Genomic DNA, 23,093 nt, shown 5'->3' with positions numbered 1-23,093 from the left:
AAGTTCAAGCTAAAGCACAACATGGCGTTCCCACCATTCTCTGCGTTCGTTAAATTCATCCGTAAAGAAGCCAAAGCCAGGAACGACCCCAGCTTCAACTTCTTCTCCGCCCACCCACCACTTGCCAGAAGAGACAAGTTCGACAGACATGGAAAGACACCAATATCTGTCCACAAAATGCAAGTGTCCTCAATTGAGCACACAAAGATTCAGAAGAAACCTGAGGATATGAGCAAACAATGCCCTATCCACAACAAGCCCCATCCTTTAAAGAAGTGCAGAGGCTTCAGGGAGATGTCCCTGGAAGATCAGAAACAATATCTTAGAGAACTCTATTGGTTTCAAGTGCTGCTCTTCCACGAGCCATCTCACCAAGAACTGCAAGGTAGATGCAAAATGCACAGAAGGCGAAAGTGATCGGCACGTTTCAGCACTACACCCAGGCCCAGCTCCTTGGAAGTCAGAGATGCCTCCTCCCGCTTCAGAGCACGGCGGGGAGAGAGAGGGAGCTGCTGGTCCAGAGATTACATCCAGGTGCACCGAGGTGTGTGGAGAAGGAGTGAGCGCAAGCACATGCTCCAAGATATGCCTCGTTAATGTGTACCCTGTAGGATGTCGCCAAGAATCTGAGAAGAAGCCATCTCAGGTGAGCACACTCAAGACTTCCATCTTGGAGAATGGTTGTCCAAGCTACCTTACCCCATGCAGTAGTCAGATTCGAGTGACAGAGTTCAGTCATACGGCTCAGCCTCAGAAAACCCCGGCGCTGATCTCCGCAGACAGCACACAGATGATGCTCACTGGAGAGAACCCGGGCCAGTCAGTCTTCTGTCGCACCGCCAATGACCACAAACTTGTTCCATCGATCGACGACATGAGGTTCCTCCAGATTATGGACAATGAGGTCTCTCGTGACAGCTCTAACAGCTGGGTTGCACCCTTACCCTTCCGGAACCCCAGACGACGGCTGCCGAACAACGGGGTATGCCTATAATCGTCTTAACTCACTCCGTCGCACACTAGAGAAGAAGCCAGAGATGAAAGCACACTTCCTAGAATTTGTCAAGAAAATGCTTTTCAATGATCATGCAGAGATAGCTCCTCCACTCCAGGAAGGCCAAGAGTGTTGGTACCTCCCTTCGGAGTCTATCACCCCAAAAAGCCGGAACAGATCCGCGTGGTGTTTGACTCCAGTGCACCATATCAGGGAGTCTCTCTCAACGACGTACTCCTCACAGGGCCCGATCTTAACAACAGCCTCTTGGGAGTGCTCATGAGATTCAGGAAAGAGCCCGTTGCCATCACTGCCGATATCCAGCACATGTTTCATTGCTTCGTGGTGAGAGAAGACCACAGAGACTTCCTCCGCTTCCTGTGGTATTGGGACAATGACCCCAATAGAGACATTGTGGACTACAGAATGCGTGTCCATGTCTTTGGGAATAGCCCATCCCCTGCTGTCGCCATATACGGACTAAGGAGGGCTGCCAAGGAAGAAGACGACGACTTTAGCAGTGATGTGAGAGGGTTCATCGAACGAGAGTTCTATGTCAACGACGCACTGAACTCATTCCCGACCGAAGCAGAGGCCATCAGTACCCTCGGACGAGCCCAGGAACTACTTGCACTATCCAACCTCAGGCTGCATAAGATAGCCTCTAACAGACCAGCAGTGATGGAGGCATTCCCCCCTGAAGATCGTGCTAAGGACGTCAAAGACCTAGACCTCTTCACTGATGACCTCCCCCTACAGCGTAGCCTAGGGGTGTTGTGGAACATAGCAACAGACACGTTCACGTTCCAAGTCTTAGATGTCAGAAAACCCTTCACACGTAGAGGAGTGCTCTCTACAGTCAACAGTCTATACAACCCTCTCGGCTTCTTAGCCCCTGTCACCATACAAGGCAGGCTGCTCCTCAGGGAACTCTCCACATGCGCTGAAGAGTGGGATTCACCTCTCCCTGAAGAGATGGAAGCAGAGTGGGACAGATGGAGAGACTCACTCCAAGACTTACAGGAGATCCGAATACCTCGCTGCTATTCGTCTTTCTCTCCCTCAAATGCCCAATTCAAAGAGCTTTGTGTCTTTGCAGACGCATCCGCTAAGGCCATTGCAAGCGTGGCTTATCTGAAGGTCACCACTCAAGAAGGACAAAGCAAAATCGGCTTTGTCTTTGATAGAGGCAAGTTGGCGCCCCAGCCAGACCTTACCATACCCAGATTGGAACTGTACGTAGCAGAACGCAACCTACCCCCCCACAGCAGTCTAATGAAGCTGCATCCTATCATCGACACCGACAGACCATCTCTGAGGTGGTTCTTCTTTTGTCGCCAGAGGACTACAGTGACAAGTAGAGTTCGGACTATGTGGAGTCGTTAACGACCCCAGACGGGGAGTGTTCTGGACCGATGGACATTTTTACATGCAGTAGCACCCTCTGGTGGTGGTTATTGTGTTAGCAGTGTGTTTGTATGAAGCAGAGGTCATTTGACCTTTGTTCCTTTCTTCCTGTATAACACAGGAAGTAGAATTCCAGGAAGAACCTGGCAGTAATGGAGGATTCCATAAGGGTTTCATAATCCAATGTAATCTGATTTCATATGTTAGGCCAAGCGCAATATCGTTTCACAAATTTGTTCAAGTAAAGGCTTCAAACAGCAAACGGCTTCACGAAGAATTATTTTGAATAGAGTGTTTAACTTGCTGGATAACTAGATAGGAGCACGTCTAGCGCAGCCAGTACACTACTCATGAGGGTAGAAGTGCGCTTTGCTTGTCTAAGCTTCCGAATGTTTGAATTTGGTGGGTCGGGTCATGTGTATGTCCCAGTCACACCCATGAACATACAGGAAACTCTTTTTTATCTGGCACCGATGGGACCGGCGTGGTGCCGGTTTATCAAAAAGTCCAGATTACAGAGAGTTATAGTTAAAAGGTACGAGAGCTCCATACACAGCAACAAATCCAGGCTTCCCTGTTGCTTAGCAATAAGTGCAAGAAGCCCGGCCACAGACCAAGCGTCCCTGTTGCTTAGCAACAAGTGCAGGAACCCCCAATTACACAGCCAAGAATCAAGAAACAGCCACTAATATGAAGAAAAACTTAACTGAACCTACTCCTGAATTTTGCCGGTTAACCGAGATTTCCGGTTGTTTGGGTGCCGGTAAATCGTCCATTCAGTCCGTAAGGGTGACCCCGAGCTTCCGGTCGCCTGTCATTTTAATTCACCGCTCCATTTCCACTCGGACCTCACCGTCCTTGGCCTCTTGTATTGTTCCATGGAAGCTCAACGTAAACTCGAGGAACAGCACCTCATCTTCCGATTAGGCACTTTGCAGCCTTCCGGACTCAACATAGAGTTCAACAATTTCAGATCATAACCTCGGCCCCTATTACTTTTTTACTTATAATTTTTTCCACCCCTTTGTTTTGGGTCTTCCTTTCCCCCCACGCCCCTTTCCTTTTGTTTCTCTCTCCCACCTGGCAGCTGTCTCCTATCCTGCCAGCACACTTCACACCTAATCTCAGCTGTCTTTTGTCTCCACTGGCCCATTACCATCTCGTCTGGTTTCGAATACCTTTTATTGACTTTTTTACTTCTTTTGTTCGATCGCAGCCCTGCCTTCGATCTATTTTATTTTCTTTCCAGTTTTGAAGAAGGGTTTCGACCCGAAACGTCAACTCAAATTTCTCTCCATGGATGTTGCCTGACCTGCTGAGTTTTTCCAGCAGTTTCTGTTGTTATTTCTCACACTGCTGATCCTGGGATCAATACACATCCTATAACCTGAAATTACAGTCCTGATTTTATGCTGCCTTATGGATGAAATATTAAAACAAGGCCCCATTTGCCTGTTCAGGTGAGCATAAAAGATCTCACAGCACTCTTGGAAGAAGAGCAGAAGAGTTTATAGGTGTCCAACAGGAGAAGGTCATAGAGCCAGTGGCCGGCCTCAATCAAGCGCCTCACAGCACTGCATCACCTGCTCTTACATTGGCAAACGCTAACACGGATATACCCACATCAATGAGAGAGAGTGATCAGTTAGTGAAGCTGCATGAGGGAGCACTCGGTAAGGTACAGAGCATGAATGAGAAGGAGCAAGCACAGGTTGAATTGCAGCACAAGCAAACTGCTGGCCAGAAAGTCAGCTCAAGGGCTCCTCAGCTGCTGAACCCAGGGATTTGGACCTCACAGGGTCTGCCTACAAATGCAACTTGGTACCTCATCAGCAGTTTATGGAGTCATTGACAGTGTGCCAATCAGCTTGTACAATTTGGGGACTTCTGAAGAGTCCACAAAACTTTTCTGTGTATTGCTAAAGACTTCCATTATTTCCAGTGTCAATCTGAATCCCATGTAGCTACCACAAATTGGTTTCAATTTTCAGGTCTACTTTAGATATTCACGCTGGTTCAGCATTGCTGGTTATTCTCGTAAGCAGTCCCTCTGTCTTGCATACAGGTCTGTGCACATACTGCCCAATATCTAATCATATAATGGTGTAATCTGGAGGCATAACAATCATACCCCCTTACAATCTGAGCTAGATATTGTTGTGTCCGTGTATAATAAGACACAGACTGCAGGAGAACGGTACAACAGGTGTTTACTCAACGTGGCTCACACGGGAACTGATCTGTACAGATTACTACTCAGTGCTATATACAGGTGTGGTCACTGCCGGTACTGCAGTATACATGAGCTGTAAAAGATAGTTCCCCCCTTAAAGGTATATACATTACAATTCCTCCCCTTTTAGATTAACAGTACCATAACACTCATTTAACAATTAAATATCAAACTAATTACAATTAACACTTTTAACATGCAACATTAGCTGAAAATAGTCTATTTATATATTCAGTCTTTGGGGAGGCTTCCTGATCCTTTCTGGATAGCGCCTTTCCCGAGTGTCTTGCTCTTGGTGCGGAGGCGATTCTGGCCCCCTGTCGTCGGTTGGTTCATCAGCTTCCAATGCTACTGTTTCTGGGGTAGATGCGACCTGTACGTCGGGTTCATCACCAGGTACGTATGGGCGAGGCATGGGGTTGACTTGTTCCTGTGACTCTAGGATCTGGTCAGCATGGTGTCTCACGATGCTCTCCCCAACGTCCACTGTGTACATTAGTGGGCCCTGCCGTGTGCATATCATTCCTGGCTGCCATTTTTCTGTTCGGTAGTCGCGGGCCAAGACTGGTTGCCCTACATTGAAGCTCCTTGTTGGCTTCTCATGGATGTGCTGGAATTGCTTACTCTCAACATCTCTTCGTACATTTGGTCTGAGCAAATCCAGGCGAGATCTTAACCTTCGGTTAAAGAACATCATGGCTGGGGCCTGGTTGGTGACTGCATGTGTCGCATTCCGGTAGGCGAACAGGAAATTGTCCACCTTGTGCTGCAGTGGAATGTTGTCATTGTACATAGCCTTTATTGCCTTCTTAAAGGTTTGTACGAACCTCTCAGCCAATCCATTTGTGGCTGGATGATACGGGGCGGATGTGTAATGCCTTACCCCATTCTTTTTCAAGAACCTCCGGAACTCTTCGGACACAAATTGTGGTCCGTTGTCGGAGCAAAATCTGTTCTGGCAAGCCATTCCTGGCAAAAATGGTCCGTAGGACTGCAATAGTTTTCTCCGTGGTGGTGGAGGACATTTTGATGACCTCAGGCCATTTCGAATGCGCATCCACGGCTATTAAAAACATTGAGTCCATGAATGGACCAGCAAAATCAATATGCACCCGTTGCCATGGAGATGAGGGCCACTCCCATGGGTGTAGAGGGGCCTGTGGTGGTGCATTTTGGACTTTCTGGCATCCTGAGCAGCTCTTGGTCAGGTCCTCGATTTGTTTATCGATTCCCGGCCACCACACATAAGCCCTGGCTAGGCTTTTCATTTTTACCCCTCCCAGATGACCCTCATGAAGCTCATTGAGCACTCTATCCCTGAACTTGGGTGGAATTACCACTCGGGATCCACACATCAAGGTCCCCCGGCACACTGACAGCTGTTCTCTCTTTGTCGAGAATGCTGGCAACAGTGAGTCGCCATGTGCTGGCCATCCCTTCACCGTCAAATCATATACCCGAGACAGTGTCGGGTCATTTCGGGTTTCCTTTTCGATACAAGCGTTAGTTACCGGTAGGTATTCAACTATAGTCGAATGGAATATTTCGACAGTATCCACTGCTGGTGCTTCCTCCGCAGTAGGCAGTGGCAGGCGTGATAGCCCATCAGCATTTCCATGCTGTTTCGTGCCCTTATATTCAATCTCATAGTGGTGCGCCCCTAGAAAAAGTGACCATCTGTGTAGTCGTTGCGCAGTCATCACCGGAACGCCCTTCTTCGGATTAAAAATGGAGACAAGAGGCTGGTGATCAGTCAGCAAGGTGAATTTCTGCCCATGCAGATAGTGATTGAACTTTTTCACTCCCCACACTAGGCTGAGGGCCTCCCTGTCAATCTGGGCATAGTTACGCTCGGCTGAGGTTAGTGATCATGACGCAAAGGCTATTGGCCTCTCTGAGCCGTCTGAGAATTTGTGCGACAGCACCGCTCCAATGCCGTAGGGTGACGCATCACATGCCTACCGAATTGGTAATGCTGGGTTGTAATGGGCCAATACCTCTTTCGATGTGATTAGTGTTTTGCTCTTCTGGAAAGCTCGTCTACATTCGTCACTCCACTTCCATGGCACCCCAGTTTGCAGTAGGGTGTTCAGTGGGTGTAGTATTGTAGACAAATTTGACAAGAACTTATGGTAGTAGTTTACCAGCCCGAGGAACGACCTCAATTGTGACACATTTTCCGGTGCTGGAGCCTTGACTACTGCCTCAATCTTTTCTGGGGACTTATGTAACCCCTCTTTATCGATAACGTGGCCACAATACGAGATCTGTTTTCTAAAAAACTCGCATTTGGGGCGGTTAGCTCGGAGCCCATATTCCTGCAATCTAGTGAGCGCCTGCTCCAGGTTGGCAAGGTGATCACTGTAATTTTCGCCCGTGACCAGGATGTCGTCCAAATAACACTGGGTCCCTGGGATCCCTTGCAGGACTTGTTCCATTGCCCTCTGCCAAATAGCCGGAGCTGATGCTACCCCGAATACCAGCCGGTTGTATTGGTAGAGACCTTTATGGGTGTTGATTGTGAGGTATTTTTTTGATGCTTCTTCTACCTCCATTTGCAGATACGCCTGGGCCAGATCAATCTTAGTGAAGCGTTTCCCTCCAGATAGCGAGGCGAAAATATCTTCAATCCGCGGAAGTGGATATTGTACGGTTTGAAGGACCGGGTTCACTGTTACCTTAAAGTCCCCACAGATGCGAACCTTCCTTGGTTCCCCAGGTGTGCTGCTCAACGACTTTTTTATCACAGGGACAATGGGTGTAGCCCACTCGCTGCAGTCTACCTTGGACAGTACACCTGAATGTTCCAGACTCTCCAGCTCTGCTTCGACGGCTGGGCGGATCTCATAAGGTACCGGTCTGGCCTTAAAAAATTTTGGACTTGCGTTTTCTTCAATTTTAATCGTCGCTGTCATGCCTTTTAGTGTTCCGAGTCCTTGCTGGAAGACTTCTTTTGCGTCAGTTAGGATCTTTGACAGTCGCCCAGGTGTGACGTCGTCATCCTTTTTGTCACCCACAGTTAGTGCCTGTATGGCATGCCAATCCAGTTGTCTTTTCCGGATCCATTCACGTCCCAGTAATGGTGGTCCTCCATCTTGCAATACATACAGGTCTAGTTTTGGTGTTTCCTTACCGTTATATATAACGGTCACCCTTATTTTTCCTTTGGGGTAGACTTTTTGCCCCGTGTACTTCTTCAAAATAATTTTTGTGTCTCTCAAGGGTATGTGTGAGAATAGCTGCTCGTAGTCCCGTCGGTTTATGACTGTTAGGGCTGATCCTGTGTCCAATTCCATCTTCACCTGGAGTCCTGCTATCTTGAGAGTGACCCATATGGTTCGGTGATCCTCTGTTGTGATCACATTATGTAGTTTCAGACAACTCAGTTCCCTGCTTTCGGAGTCGTTATCGCTCTTTTGTTCGTCTGAACTATTCTCCGTTATCTTATGTACCTTCTTGTACTTTCCTTTGGTCGGTTACTTATTGCTGGTTTTCTTTCCCGACCTGCAGACTCGTGCTATGTGCCCTACTTTTCCACACTGTCTGCACACTTTGTCTTTGAACCAGCAATCATTCTGGTCGTGTGCTGTTCTGCCGCAGCGATAGCACTTCTCTGTTCCATATGACATTTTGTTTGTGCCATATTCTTGCGGTCTCTGTTGTATCTCTGCAGCGCCCCGTGCTGCTGCTTCATATGATACCGCAATGCTGAAGCCTTTTCCAGCGTAAGGTCCTTTTCAGATAAAAGCCGTTTCTGGGTTCCTTCACTTTGAAGCCCACACACAAACTTGTCCCTTAAGGTATCTGCCAGTCCCGCTCCAAACTGGCAGTGTTTCAATAGTTTGCGCAGTTCTGTTAAATAATCAGCATTGCTTTCATCCTTATGCTGGTTCCGTTTGTGAAACTTGAATCTTTCTGCTATCAGCAGCGGTGTGGGGTTTAAATGTTCTTTTAGTATCGTTACTATGTCTTCAAAACTCTATTTCGTTGGGGTTACTGGATTTCGTAATAAACCATATGTCTTTGCACCCATTAAATTTAACAATACCGACGCCTTCTTGTCATCTGACACCTCATTTGCCTTGCAGTACACCTCTATTCGTTCGACATATGTAGTCCAATCTTCGACTTCATTGTCAAATGCGGTGATACTGCCACTCTTCAGCATTTTGGGTGTGGTTTAAAATGGCGTCTCCCAATGGCTTAAAATGGCGTCTCCCGCGCTTTCCTTCCTCCCCCGCTGCTGCCAACGCCGCTCCCGGCGGTTCTCGTGGCAATGGCGGCGCCCTGTAGGTTTCGCGCGCTTCTCCTGCGCTGCTGCCAACGCCGCTCCTGGCGGTTCTCGTGGCAATGGCGGCGCCCTGTAGGTTCCGCGCGCTTCTCCTGTGCTGCTGCCAATGCCGCTCTCGGCGGTCCTCATGGCAATGGCGGCGCCTCGCGGGTTTCTGTGCGTCTCTCTCTCCTCTCTTCGACGCTGCTCGGCCCCTGAACACTGGCTGCGCCCTGTGCGCTCTGCCCTCTCTCTCTCTCCCCCGTCGACGCTGCTCGGCCCTTTGCTGTGCCGCTCGGTCGGGCTCTAGCCCGCCGCTGTCCGGGAAGGGTCTGCGCACTACCTGTTGCCAGCCCGTTTCGCTGGACCACCTCGACTGGAAAGCCAAGCCTGGCTCTCGACAGCCTCCCCCACAATTCTCGAGTCTCTGCTGGATGACTGGGCGGTTGCCCGTGGTCGACGCCCGAGTCTCTGGCCTTGACCTCCAATCCACTGATCTCCAGGAACGAATCCCCGGGAGGTGATGCAGAGTTGCAGGTAGGTTCGAACTTGCCTTGTCGCTAATGTTGTGTCCGTGTATAATAAGACACAGACTGCAGGAGAACGATACAACAGGTGTTTACTCAACGTGGCTCACACGGGAACTGATCTGTACAGATTACTACTCAGTGCTATATACAGGTGTGGTCACTGCCGGTACTGCAGTATACATGAGCTGTAAAAGATAGTTCCCCCCTTAAAGGTACATACATTACAGATATCAAGGAGTAGAAATTCAATAAGGCCTGTTTTTGGGCGCATAACTGACGGTGCACTACCAGCGTGTACCCAAGCCGGGAGTCCCAAGGGTCGGCAGAAATTGAGCCTCAGGCCTCATTGTAATAATCAGGGTGACCTGCCGGCGCCTGTCTCGCCTCCAGAAGCAGCTCGCCCGATGGCAGGTGTCAAATTTGGGCTGGCTGCGGCCTTTTGGCCAACTAAACCTCAACAGTTGAGTCAGAAAATCCAGGGGCTCTGAACGCTGGAGTAGAGACCTTGGAGATCCTTCCTTGACTGACTGCTCTAATTTCTGTCACCCAAATAATGCCTGGTCTGCCCCTTTAAGCTGATGTAGTCACTTAAATGCTGGAGCAATATTGGAATTATTTTTTACTCCTTGCCTGCCCACGTGAGATGCTCTCCTAATAGAGGGTACAAATAGTGCTGAGAATAACACCTGAAATATTAAAAACCAGTTGAGTTGGGACAATGTGATGACATCAGAGCAAGGCAAATCTGCCACGTAGGAAAATCCAGTCCTTTTGAGTGAAAAGACTTCCAACAGCAACTCTGCAATTTGTCATTCACTTTGCAATAGATTAATTTCAAATGTTTCTTTTCCTTTCCTTGAATCAGTTATGAATCTAACATGAGCCTGACTGAATATTGTATTACTGAACAAATAGATCCACATGTTATTTTGGAAAGTATTTTAACTGAAATTGTGGTGATTGCCTAATCAAGTCAAGAAAGTAAATCAGTATGCAGTTTTGACTTCACTTGTAATGTAGCCTTTGTGACCTGTTTATATTGATGCAATATTATACACCAATAGAGAAATTAATAATTCACAATTTTTTTTGTAGGTATTCCTGAGGGGAAAAGATGTGGGCGAGATTGTACAGAAGAGAAAGATAACCAATGGCTTGGTGTTAGTTTGTCAAGGCAACCAAAGAAAGATGGTTACATATTGGTATATACACATTCTTCAAAATGCATATTTAGCAAATTCATTAGCATATCAGATTAATTATAATGTTTTACATCAAAATGTTTCACATTTTTTAAAGGCCTGTGCACATCGGTGGAAAAATATATACTACATAAAAGTTGATAAACGACCACTTGGGTCATGTTTTAAAATTCCAACTGACTTGCATCCTTCTCAAGATTTACCACTGATACCATGTTTTAAAGGTAAGAAAATGATCAAAAAATATTTTCAACAGATTATTTGCCATAAGTCACTCTTTTAGAAGTCAAGCCTTTTCATGACAGGTCTGTGTTGTCTCCTACCATTTGGTAAACAACCATTATAGGAACATCATTGATGATAATTTTTTTGAAATTACTTCAGTGGCAACAGGTAAACACTGTTTATCTAATGAAGACCCGACTAAAGCAAATGGAAGGGTATCAATTTGGTATTGCTAGGTTTATAATATTTGGAAGGGATAGCAAAAATAAATTGGGGGAGGGATAGCATTGCTAGCATGGAGTATGAAAAGTATGGAGAATATTTATCTTAAGGGACCTGACTTGCCTTGGATTGACACAAAAGGAAGACAATTGTGAATTGCTATAGATTATCAAGTCGCAAGGAAGACATCGATACATCAGCCCTGAAATTATGTGGGACTGCAATTCCAGCAGTTAAGCCAGGATTATGCTTGTCAGGGACCTCTGCAGCTGATCCCGGTGGATTTTCCTGCGTTGGGGAGGTTTCCTAGCTTGCATGCTAATGGTAGGTGCCCACAACACTAGGGATGCACCTGCCTGCCTTAAGATGGCTCTCCTCCAGCCCGGAAGATTACAGATGTGGCGGGTTGCTGTGGACCCATAATAACAAGGCTCCACAGAATCCCCAGTGTCAGACCTTGAACCAGCACATCCAGGACCTGGCCCAGTTTCTGGCCTTTCTGTTGTTCTGCTGTAGTAGATATGGTGAGAGTGCAGTGCGCCAGAAAGGCTGAGCATTTTTGGCTCTGTAATTACTGAAACAAAAAATAATTAGGAAAAGGAGGATGATATTTCTAGAAGACTTTAATTGTCTTAAAATGGCGTGGTTAGTTCTGGTCATTCTTGTGAGATCTTCAAATAATGTAGGCGCTTTGGACTGCTGCATGATCAAAGCATTGTGGGTGCCCCTGGGGAACATGTATGGTGGCATTTGTAGCCTAAAACCACCTGAACAGTTATAGTGTGGTATCTCTTAGTGTTGATGTATGCACTTGGGTCATCATGTGAATCCCTGATGGTCATGTGTTCCATTTATAACTCCTGGGGAGCCCACTAGCTTGTAAAAGCTTTATCTTCTCCAGTTGCTGTCTCTATTCCACTAGGAAAGAGATGAAGTTATTTCCCCCAGTAAATATATTGGCCCATTACTTGCGGCCCTGATGATGGTGAACTGGCAGCGTTCGCTATCATTTCGCCTTGCAAATGACCGCAACTTCAGAATTTTGCGTATGTGCAGCCTAACGTGGAAATCCTGAAGTTACAGTCTGTCATTCACTGCTCTGCTCCTCCACAGGCTGCGCTGAGGACCATCTCCCCACCCACAGAGCCGGCAATCTGTGAAATCACTGATCTGACAAAAACTTCCCCTTTTCCGAACAAATATCACTGTTAGACACTCCATAAAAAGTTAGACCCACTCAACTGAGGTGTAACTGATTTTTTAACTGTATTCTGAATAATAACTACTGATAAGCAACCGTTCTGGCCCTGAAGAACTAATTTTATATTGGTGGAATGTCACATTTCTCCAAGTTAAATTATTAGATTTCTTTTTTTTAAAGTTTATTCATGATATTTCAGCTTCTACCTTAACCCAAAGTGTATGTTCCACTCTTTATTTCACTCTCTATACATTTTTTTTTAAGTGATTAATTATTAGTGCTTTCTATTTCCTGGTGCCCTGTCTGTGAGAATTCGGCAATGTGATTGGCTGCTTAGACAGCTTGTTGACGTCACAGCAGATCGCACTATGGGATTCCCACTATACTACGTTGATTTCAACTACTCATCAGAAAAGCCGAACTTCTTGCCACAGAGATCGCGAGATCTTTATGGGAAGCATACTTCAGGGCCATCGGCGAACGCCTTTGCTTCACCGCTGACAGCAAATTATGAGCCATTGTCAGTCACTTGCTTAATACAAGTATGAACTGTAGATGACCTATCTGGCAGATGGCCCGTAATTTGCAGTCAGCGGCAAAGCAAAAACATTTGCTGCTGGCCCCGAAGTAAGCTTCCTACAATGATCTCAGGATCTCTGTGGTGAGAAGTTCGGCTTTTCTGACGTGCAGTTGAAATCAGTGTGAGTTAATGGGGAATCCCTAACGCCAGCTGCTGTGACGTCAACAAACAGTCTAAGCAGTCAATCAAAATGCAGAATTCTCGCAGACCAAGCACCAGGAAGTGAGTAAGCTCCTTTGATTTTAACTTTTTAAAAATGTTATACAGAGCAAAACAAAGATTGGGGCTCTCGCATGGTAAAAAGGTAAACCTGAAATAAAGATGAACAAACTTTAAAAAAAAATACTTTTTAAAATTAAAATGGATAAATTTGACACTCCACAAAATTAAAATTACTTTTTCAGGGACATAACTATCGTTCCCTGTCCTCCAGGGATTCCGCACAGCTGACTTTTCAATGCAAAAACTGCGCATGCCCCTTAAAGGGGTCACGCGGCGCCAAAAAAAAATCGTGAACATTGGCCATAACATTTATTTAGCAGTCAATATGCTGTTAAAACCCTAGTTACACCTAATCCAAAATGGTCTAACTTTTGATGGGGTATTTAACAGCGATATTACTGCGGAAGAGCCGAAGTTTTCGGCATTTTCCTGGATTTCACAGATTACACTGATTGACAGCTGTGGGGGTACCCACAGTGCAGCCAGTGTCGGAGCAGTGAATGACTGACCGCAACTTCTGAATTTCCGTGTTAGAATGTGCATGCACTACATCCTGAAGTTCCGGTCAGTTTCAAAGGGGTAACAACAGCAAACGCTGTTTGTTCGCTGTTATTACCCACTGCAAATTCCAGGCCGATATCTCCCGTGGTGGCCTGGATGGAACTTGTTGCATAGAAATAAAATGCTATTGCAATCTTCACAGCTACAAGAAGAGTTGTCCCAATTTGTGAGGTTGTAAGCCAACCTATAGCAGGTGGTGTAGGTGATTCACTGTGTCTGTAGCTATTGACAGGAGTAAATACACTGCATGAGGTGCCATTGCACGTGAAGATTTTTCCCCCTCATGAATTGGTCAACCTCATCAAATTTGTGTTGAGGACAAAATAATTCCCATTTTCCCAACCTTGTTAGGTGTAACTTGCACTGCAGCAGTGCTTGACAAGACTTCAGAAAAGTCTCTTTGGCAAATGAAAAACTTCATAGGATTACATAGGATATACGGCACAGAAAACAGGCCATTCAGTCCATGCCGGTGTTTATGTTCCACTCGAGCATCCTCCCGTCTTTCCTCATCTAAATCTATATACATAAGCCTCTATTCCCTTCTCCCTCATATGTTTTTTTCTGCTTTTCACATAGCGCCAAAGATAATGCAGATTCAGCTTAGTTTGTTGCTGCACTTTTGCATTAGAAGACATCTTGTTCAGAGACTTTCCCACAGCCCTGTTGCTCACAGCAGTTTCTTCATTAGCAGCAACCAGTATTCAGCATGGGAATCCCATTGGGCTTATATTTTAAAAGGAAGGAGAAACTATTTCCTCTGGCAAATGGGTCAGCAAACAGAGGTCATATATTTAAAATAATTGGCAAAAGAACTAGATGGGAAATGAGGAGAAATCTTTTCACAGAGGGTTGTTAAGATCTGGAATACACTACCTAAAAGGGTAGTGGAATCAAATTCCATAGGAACTTTCGAAAGGCAATTGGACATTTACTTGAAGAGCACTAATTTGCAGGATTATGGGGAAAAAGCTGGTGTGTGGGGCTAAATTGAACAGCCCTTTCAAAGAGCCGGCACATGCACGACGGGCCGATGGCCTCCATCTGTGCTGTAAGATTCTATGATTCAACTGGCATTGATAGATTTGGAAGAGGAACAGGGGCACAAGAAGAGGAAACAAAGGGCAGGTACCATTACACGTCTGCCGTCTAATGTCTACTTGGCCTTGTCCCAGGAGCTCAGCCTTCAGACCTAGTACACCCACTTGGATGTCTGAAGAGCCCAGCCATCACTGCTTATATTTCAAAAGGAAGGCTGTCACTGAGGTATGCAGTCTCCTTGAGCCAGATCAACAGATGAGATCTATCACCGGGCCTGTGGCTGTGAAGGTTACCATAGCATACAGCTTTTGCACAACTGAATCCTTGCAAGTCACCACTGGTGATTGCCACATTAATCTGTTTTCAGTCCACTAATGCACAAGCTAAGTGACAGAACCCTTGTTTGCCAGGGGAAACACTTCTATCACTCTCCATGGAAGGGAAGTAACAGCTTGAGTGGGCACAGCACTAACAGGTAACATGCTTTCCAAAAATGCAAAGCCTCAAAGCTCCTAAGATCAACCCCATGATGGCTGTGGAGTTGCCATTAGCTCTGTGTGGCAGATTCTTTTAATCCTTCTTACATTACTACACAGATGTCAAAGCAATGCTTCTGCACAGTTTCTAACATACCATTGCAGGGAAGTCTGAAGATTCTCAAAGGACTGCATGAAGTGCTTGTGCTTGTTAGTCAGCTCTCCTCTTCGGCAGGCCCATTACAGAGAAGAATTTACACCTACCCCTCCGATCAGGTTGTTTCTGCTCTTCTGCAGCCTCTTCCACTTGCTCCTCCTCATATGTGCTGTATGTTTCACCAGGTTGTTTCTCCCTTGATCTTCTATCTGATTCACCCCCAAGGTGAATGTATCTGAACTGGTGTCTGCGTGTGGGGATTTATGATACTTGTGAGATGACCCAGCTTCCTGCAGGCAGGTCATCATGGAGGTTTCTACATTAAGATAAAGAACGTGTGACCTGGGTGCCTGTATGAGCACCGAGGACGCTATACCAATACCAACACATTGAGTGGCATGCTGTTGCTGGGTGGATGCACCTGAATGTTTAGTGAGTAATTTTGAATGGGGAGCCAGAAGAAATCAATGAGGACACTTGTCTTCCTGGGCTGTCACCAAGCCACAAAGGTCTTCCTGGCCCACATTATCTATTGCCTTTACTCCCACAATTTAAAGAGCTACCTCCTCAGGCTGATTCAGAATTTGAAGGTTGGTTTGTCTGCGTGATTGTGTGCTGCCATTTTTTTTTAAAAGGGACAAAAGATGGGCTTTTAGCATTGGGAAGAACTAAGTGGCCACCCCAGTGCACAGCCTACATTCCACTTTGTATGAATAGATGATTTAACAGTATTCAAGTAGTTTCAAGTGACATTTTAACGTGAATATGGTGAAAGGGATTGCTTGTTGAAAGTAATGGTCTTTTCCTATTCCTAACTGTTCTAGTGTTATATTGGTTAATGTTGCTGTGTTTTATTTGATGCGTGTGCTTTGAGAATTTAATGTTGCATGACTTATTGGGAGTAATACTGTGATCTGGCACTCTTAAGGAGCACAGCTAGGCAATTGCAGACCCATGATTTCTGGAGATGAAAGCTCTGCTTCCCACTGGGATTGCATAATCACGCTATGAACTATTGTTGGCTTGATGGACTGGATTTTGGAAGTTCACACTTTTTTATCTTGTAACATGTAACTGAAAAAGGGATAAGTACGTGCAAAATATGTAATTTCTGGATGACCGTGAAATTCTTTTTTCTCTCATTAGAAAATCAATGGAAAGATACTTACGATAATGGATTATGTCAGGCTGGGATTGCCAGTTTTCTGATTGAGGTGAGTGGTGGTTGCTTCTTAGATGATATTTTTGTTTACTTAATGAATATGTACATTACATTAATTACACTTTTTTGTGTTCAAGGATTTAATTATAATGGGAGCTCCTGGATCTCATTACTGGACTGGAACTGTTGCAGTCAAAAATGAGAAGACAAATTCTTTGCTCTTTTATTCGGATGAGGAAAATATAGTTAAATATGGAAGCTACCTAGGTATGCGACTTCTGATAGATAACCAATTTGCTTAGTGTGATTAGGATCTGTAACAACATGAAACCTTCAACTATGCAGAGCAGTTTAGCTCTTTTTTAAAGCAAAGCATGTTTTGAGTGTAATTTGTAGAATTTGGTACAGTTTTTAGTTGCATGTTGGTTGACACAAGTATAAAGGAACAGTAGGGTAAACTTTGCAAGGCACTTGCTGCCAGTTGGACCTTGCACATAAGGGTAAAAACAGGAACACCTATATATTTCCATCTATAAAAATCAATGGCAAAAAATAGTGGATAGCACCCCATCATTTTCCGTTGGCCGCTTGCAAGGCCACACTAGGGTGTAAAATTCATGGAAATTGAGGTCATCACATTGCAGCTGCTGTCTCCTCTGAATGCTCTTGACCCTCCCCTACTGGTCCAGCTCCTTGTTTCCTATCTGCCCCTCCATCTATTCATTCCCTCCACCTTTCGCATTCCTTAGTTTCTTCCCCACCTCCTCTTCAGCCTTCTCATCTCATTGATGAAACCCACCGACTACTCCCTTGATCCTCTTGCATCCTAGCTTTTGACCACCCTAATTCACCTCAACTGTTTTGTTTTTGTATGTGGCTGTTGTTGCAAGCAGCATAGCCCTTGCACTCTGGAGGAAGAAAGAAATAAGTGTACTGCTCAAGGTACATGGGTGTAGAAATTGACCCACTTACTGCCACAAGTTTTTGCAGCGATTCGGTCTAAAAATGGCGGCCGCCACTCTAGCGCCCTTCTCTGGTGTGGGACTCGGCGGACGCCAATTTGGTGAGGGCCGTAGCGCTGCCGATAGCAGTGCTGGCCCTGGAAATGTAAATTAAGAAAGCGTGACGTCACGCCGACTTAACATCACCTCAGCGAACTTGGACCTTAGCGCTGAGTTCAGCACTGCATCCTAAGCTTGCCATGAAAATCCAGCGTTCAGCAGATTGACAGATGCTGTCAACACCTCTTAAAGGGACACACTCATCTTTTAGGTAAATTTGCATTTAAGCTTTTGGAGTGGAATTTTTTTAATTTATTGAAGCAGTGGCTTGGTGCAATAAATGTTAAGTTTTTTATAAGCGTGCAGGGAGTGCTGCTGGATGCTTGCAAGGCCTCGGATGGTAAAGGAAGGCCTCTGAGAAGACAGAAAAAGCTGGAAATACTCAGCAGGTCAGGCAACATCCATGGAGAGAGAAACAGATTTCATGTCTAGGGTCGAGATGCTGCTTCACCTGTTGAGTATTTCCAGCATTTTATGCTTTTCTTTCAGATTTACAGCATCCGCACGCAGAGGAGGGAGACGCAGAGGAGGGAGACGTGACCCAGACAGCCCCTTTCTGGCCGGGATATCCGGGATGGAATCATCCGCCTGAGACTACAACCCCTTTCAACATTTGTCACATCGTCCTCTTGGCCACATCAAAAAATCAACTCATCACCCTTATGCATTCTCTAGTGACTGTCTTGAGTGTGCCTTTGCCTATCCTACTAATGTCACGCAGTGCTTCCCCAGTGGCTTCAACATGACTGGTGGAAGGCTGCTGACTTTCAGTGGGGGACACTAAAAATGGTCTTGCTGGTTTACCTTGAGGAGTTGGTGGCTGGGAGTGTTGAATCGACTGACGGCATTTCTGTTTCTTCTCCGTCTCCGTCTCCTTCTCTTCCTCCTTCTTCTCCTCTTCTACTTCCACTTTCGGCTGGGCAGGCTGCATTTCTTGGGTATGTGAAATGAGGAAGGCACAATGGTGGAGTTGTGGTGAGGGAAGGGTGGGAAAGCAAGAGGCGCATGCGTGAAGGAGGATAACGCATGAGGATATCAGCATCTTGCATCCTTTCTGCCCTGCCGCTGGGCAAGAGCTCAGCCATGCTCCTGCCAAGAATGGCCAGCTCCATCTCCTGCAAGGGGGTGAGGTGAAGCTGGGAACGTGAGGTGTGCCTCGTGATTGGTACTGATTGTTGGTAGGTGAGTGATTGCGGGGGGGGTGCGGGTGGGGAGTCATGCATTGAGCAGTGTGTGAGGCTAGTGGTGCAGTTGTAGGAAGTGGCTTTTGAAAATGCATTCACTGACTTTGACCATTGGTCTGAGGTCATGAAGTTTCTTTGGGCAATGACGCCAGGGGGTGGGGGCAACACTGCTGGCAGTGACGACCTCGGTGATGTGGTCCCACATCTTTCTTTCTGGAGGGCCTCCTGGCCTCTGTGGATAGAGGACCTCTCTTGCAGTGTTGACCCCCTGCACAAAGCTGGAGTGCTGCGTGCAAGACCTTGGGTGCCCCTTCCCTGGCAGCAACAGGGCAATGGCGGAGTGCCAGTGGTGGGAGTAGGAATGCTGTCATCCTGAGAGAGGACAGCAGCTTCCTGCTCCACTGACCCACTGGCACTCCCCCGGGGCAGCACCTGAGCATCACTACTAATCTGCTGGAGCACAGATTGCTGGTCTGCTGCGACACTGTGAAAGCCCCGGTCGACGGTGGTTGACCCAGCCACGATGGCAGCAGTCAGAGCTTGCATGGCATCAAGCAGAGACTGCATTACAGCACTAAGACGCTGCGTGGCTTCCGCCTGTGCTGCAATGGAAGCTGGAACATCGCCCATCACACACGGCATGAGGACTGGGTCGCCACGGTCTCTCTGGGAGTCCATTCTTTGCAGACTGCAAATAATTGGCTCCATGGTGTGCGTAGAGCTCTGTGCAATGTTGGAGGTAGACTCCTCCACACTTCTTACCATTGCTGACAGGCTCTCAGGCACCCTTGCCATTGCACCTATCATCTCCGTGTGCATGCCCATCACCCTTCTTCTAAAGGCCTCCCCATCGAGGTCCTCATCTGAGTCCAGTGCATCAGAACTTGCACGCAAACTCAGCCTCCAGGGAGCTGACTCCCGAGCTACCCTTTCCTCCGGCCTTGCTGCAGCCCGCTCATTCCTGGTGCATCACCCTGTGCAGATCCCGCTACTATACTAGCCTCTAAAGAACATGTAGTGCCAGTACCTGAGCTGGTGCCTGTGGGTGAGACATGCAGTGACGTGGTGTGTTCTTTGTCCTCTTCTTCCGCCTCGCTCTCTATGGTACCCTCATGAACAGGCTACTCCGGTACTTGCTCATTATCTGAAAGCATAAAGGCAGAAGAGTCGGGTTAAGGTGAGAGGAGTGGGGCCGTAAGGGAGAAAGGCATGCATACAGCATGATTAGCTGGAAAGTGGGAAAGGCTTGTTGGGTGAGGGGGAAATGGGATGCGAGAAGGAATAAGGATATACCATTGTTGTTCCCAACGGGGTCAATGTCGCCAGTGGCCACAGCGCCCACCATCTGGCATCCAATGATTTGCAGCACTCTTTCCTGCAGCTCAGAAAGTGGTTGGGTGTCAGGTTGTCCCCTGCCTGTGTGCTCCTGCTCCCTCCTGTTGTGAGTGACCTTGGCCTGCAAGAGAGAGGAAAGTGTGTGAGTGAGTGTGGAGCAATGTGTTTGGGTGATGTGCCTGCCATGGTTGAATAGCTGTCATTGTGTGCAAGGTGTGAGATGTGGGTGTGAATGTTGGTCGGTGGAAATTGTTGGTGGATGAGTTCTGGGGTTGTGGTGCTTTGGGCAGTGTGTGCAGACTGAGGTTCAGATGGTCGTATGTAGCATTTGTTGAAGCAGTCACTCACCCTGACCACCCGAGTGAGGTCATTTAATTTATTCCTGCACTGTGTGTGGGTCCTGGGGACCACAATGCTGCCCAAGACCTGCTGGGCTACCTCCCGCCACATGGCGCAGAAGACTTGCGGCGAGGGCCTCCTGCCACTTGCTGGGTACAGCACCGCCCTCCATCTCTCCACAGCAAAGACCAACGCCTCCAATGCTTGGTTGCAGAATGTGCGAGCTCTCTCCCTGGGCTATTGATCTGCCATAATGACACCACCTTCAGTGGTCCGGTTCCTTCTCCTTGGCTTTCTGCTGCTTGCTGAGACAGCTGCAGAACCAGCAATGCATTCGATAAGGTGCCACATAAAAGGCAGGCTGTAACTAGTGGGGTGCCGCAAGGATTAGTGTTGGGGCCTCAGCTATTAACAATCTATATTAATGACCTAGATGAAGGGACCGAGTGTAATGTATCCAAGTTTGCTAATGATACAAAGCTAGGTGGGACAGTAAGCTGTGAGGAGAACACAAAGAGCTGGATTTTAATTCAGGGGCGGGCTGGGATCGTGTAATCCGCATTTCGTGTTATCCACCCGAATCTAAATCGATGTGGGAGATTGATGCGATTTTAACTTAATTGGCCAATTGAGTTCCAACGTGTGGGAACCCACGGCAAATTAGTTTTTCCAGTGTGAAAGTCGCCTCCGATGATGTCATCATTGCTGCTGCATTTAAGGTCTGCAACAAGCCTTGCTTCTTCTGCAGACTGCCAACCTTTTGGCCTTTGCTGCTACAGGGACCTGGCGGCAGAATGGCCAGTGAAAGACCTAGGTCTGCTCCAAGATTTGACGACGTTGCCCTGCAGGCTTTAGTTGAGGGAACAAGAGCTCATAAAGAGGGGCTCTTCCCTTCTTCTGGGAGGAAGAAGCCTCCCCAGCAGACTAAGGCTGTGTGGCTGCAAGTGGCAGAGGAGGTCAACTCCTTATCGGTAACCCGCAGAACCTGGATACAGTGCAGGAAGAGATTTCATGATCTTCTGCGCACTGGAAAAGTGAGTATGAATTTCCCATCACCCTCAATCTGATCCCCATTGCCTTTCCTCACCAGCACTCGGCTTTAGCAATCTCTTCCTCCACATCCCACTTGACACTGACATCCATGCACCCATACCCATTCCCTCTCTCTCTATGCTCACATTCACCTAACTATTTGACTGTGCAGCCCTCACACTCCCTATCACTGTGATGCTATGAAAACAACTGACAACACACAGGGAGGGCTCTTGGTCTTGCCACCTCACTCCATCTTTGTCTCCTTCTAAGTATCTATGCTATGGAATCTCTACACTCACTCCTTCATTCTCACTCAACCTCCACTTGTCTCCCTCATTGGAGGAAAAGAGAGCTCACAATAAGCGAGAAAGAGCGAGGACAGGAGGAGGGCCACCCTCTGTAGCCCACCTCACCCCCTGGGAGGAGGCGGTCCTGGAGATCGTGGGAGTGGAGGACGATGCGCAAGTGGGGGACGGACAGACGGGTGCATCACAGCAAGCTGGTGACAGAATAGTTTTCCATCTCATTGACATTGCATGAGTCGCTGATAATGATTCTGAAGCTCTAACAGATGGACGAATGATCATCTGCAGTATGCAATGTGCATGTAACCTTGACCTCACATCTCTAACTCTTTCCTTTACTCCCCCACAGGACCATCGCAAGCAACCGTCCCCACTAGGCAGGAGGAACAGCATGAGCCTCCAGACTCCTCAGAGGAAGCTGCAACCTCTGAGGGCGCAGCGTCAGCAGAATTCAGCGCACCCAGCACCAGTGCAGACACTCACACCTTGGTGGGTCCTTCGGGACATAGAGTAGTGTTGTCACCTGGTGTATCACAGCTCACAAGTAAGCATCAGCAGATTGTGGAGACACGGACAGCAGTGGAGAGTCCTAGTCAGAGGGCGCAGGACACTGCCAGCTCGGCTCAGCTGCATGTCGACCCTCTGCCTCTGGGTCCATCCATAAGATCAGCGGTGCTGGAACTCCAGGAACAGATGCAGGCGTTTTTGGCAGGTTTTGTCTCCAGGGTCGCTGCGAGTGTGGAGCGAATGGAGGAGTCCATAGCGAACATGAGCAGAGCCTTTGTGGAGTCATTGGCGCATGAACGCATCACCATGGAAAGGATGGCAACCTCTATGGAGGTGATAAGTCGCCAGAGTGCAGAAAACATGGTGAGTGTTCAGAATAGAATGACATCTCTGGAGGAGCGATGGTCATCTATTGAACAGAGAAACCAGACCTTCATGGAAGTCCTTCTGAGTAGGACTGCCAGTGCACTTACAGGTCCCCATGGCCCCCCTGATGTGCAGCAAGGTGCTCTCAAGCCACTTGCAAGCGCTGAGGGGGACCTGACCCATGAGAGGGAAGTTGGTGGCAGACATCAAGGAAGTGGTGGCTCCTCTCCAAGCGCTCACACTTCCATGCCACTGCAGAGCCCTCAGTCAGAGCCCCACCAGAGTCCACACCCAACTGAGATTGGCATTTCAACCCCTGCACAGCCGCAGGAGCAACAGACTGTTGGCGAGCCCTCACAGGTTCGCAACCCCAGAGGACGCCCGCCAAAGGTGTCGAGACAGGAGCAGCAGGCAAGTGAGCAAGGGGCCTCCACATCTGCTGAAGCCACAGGGGAAGCACCACGCAGGAGCACGCGTA

At 47.4% G+C, this 23,093-nt stretch overlaps 1 protein-coding gene across 1 annotated transcript in view; it reads left to right on the top strand.

Annotated features, from left to right (window-relative positions):
• itga4 (integrin alpha 4) overlaps positions 1-23,093 on the top strand; it is a 198,921-nt gene that overhangs the window by 30,170 nt on the left and 145,658 nt on the right. Inside the window, exons 3-6 of the mRNA XM_085985973.1 lie at positions 10,530-10,636; positions 10,734-10,860; positions 16,468-16,535; positions 16,621-16,750. Coding sequence (XP_085842099.1) covers positions 10,530-10,636; positions 10,734-10,860; positions 16,468-16,535; positions 16,621-16,750 — 432 coding nt within the window. The remainder of the gene's footprint in view (positions 1-10,529; positions 10,637-10,733; positions 10,861-16,467; positions 16,536-16,620; positions 16,751-23,093) is intronic.

This window comes from Somniosus microcephalus, chromosome 4 (genome assembly GCF_052327205.1).
Source record: "Somniosus microcephalus isolate GS21.2 chromosome 4, FLI_Smic_1.0, whole genome shotgun sequence".
Taxonomy (NCBI): Eukaryota; Metazoa; Chordata; class Chondrichthyes; order Squaliformes; family Somniosidae; genus Somniosus; species Somniosus microcephalus.
The sequence above is the reverse complement of the archived record's forward strand: the minus strand, read 5'-3'. Positions and strand labels throughout refer to the sequence as shown.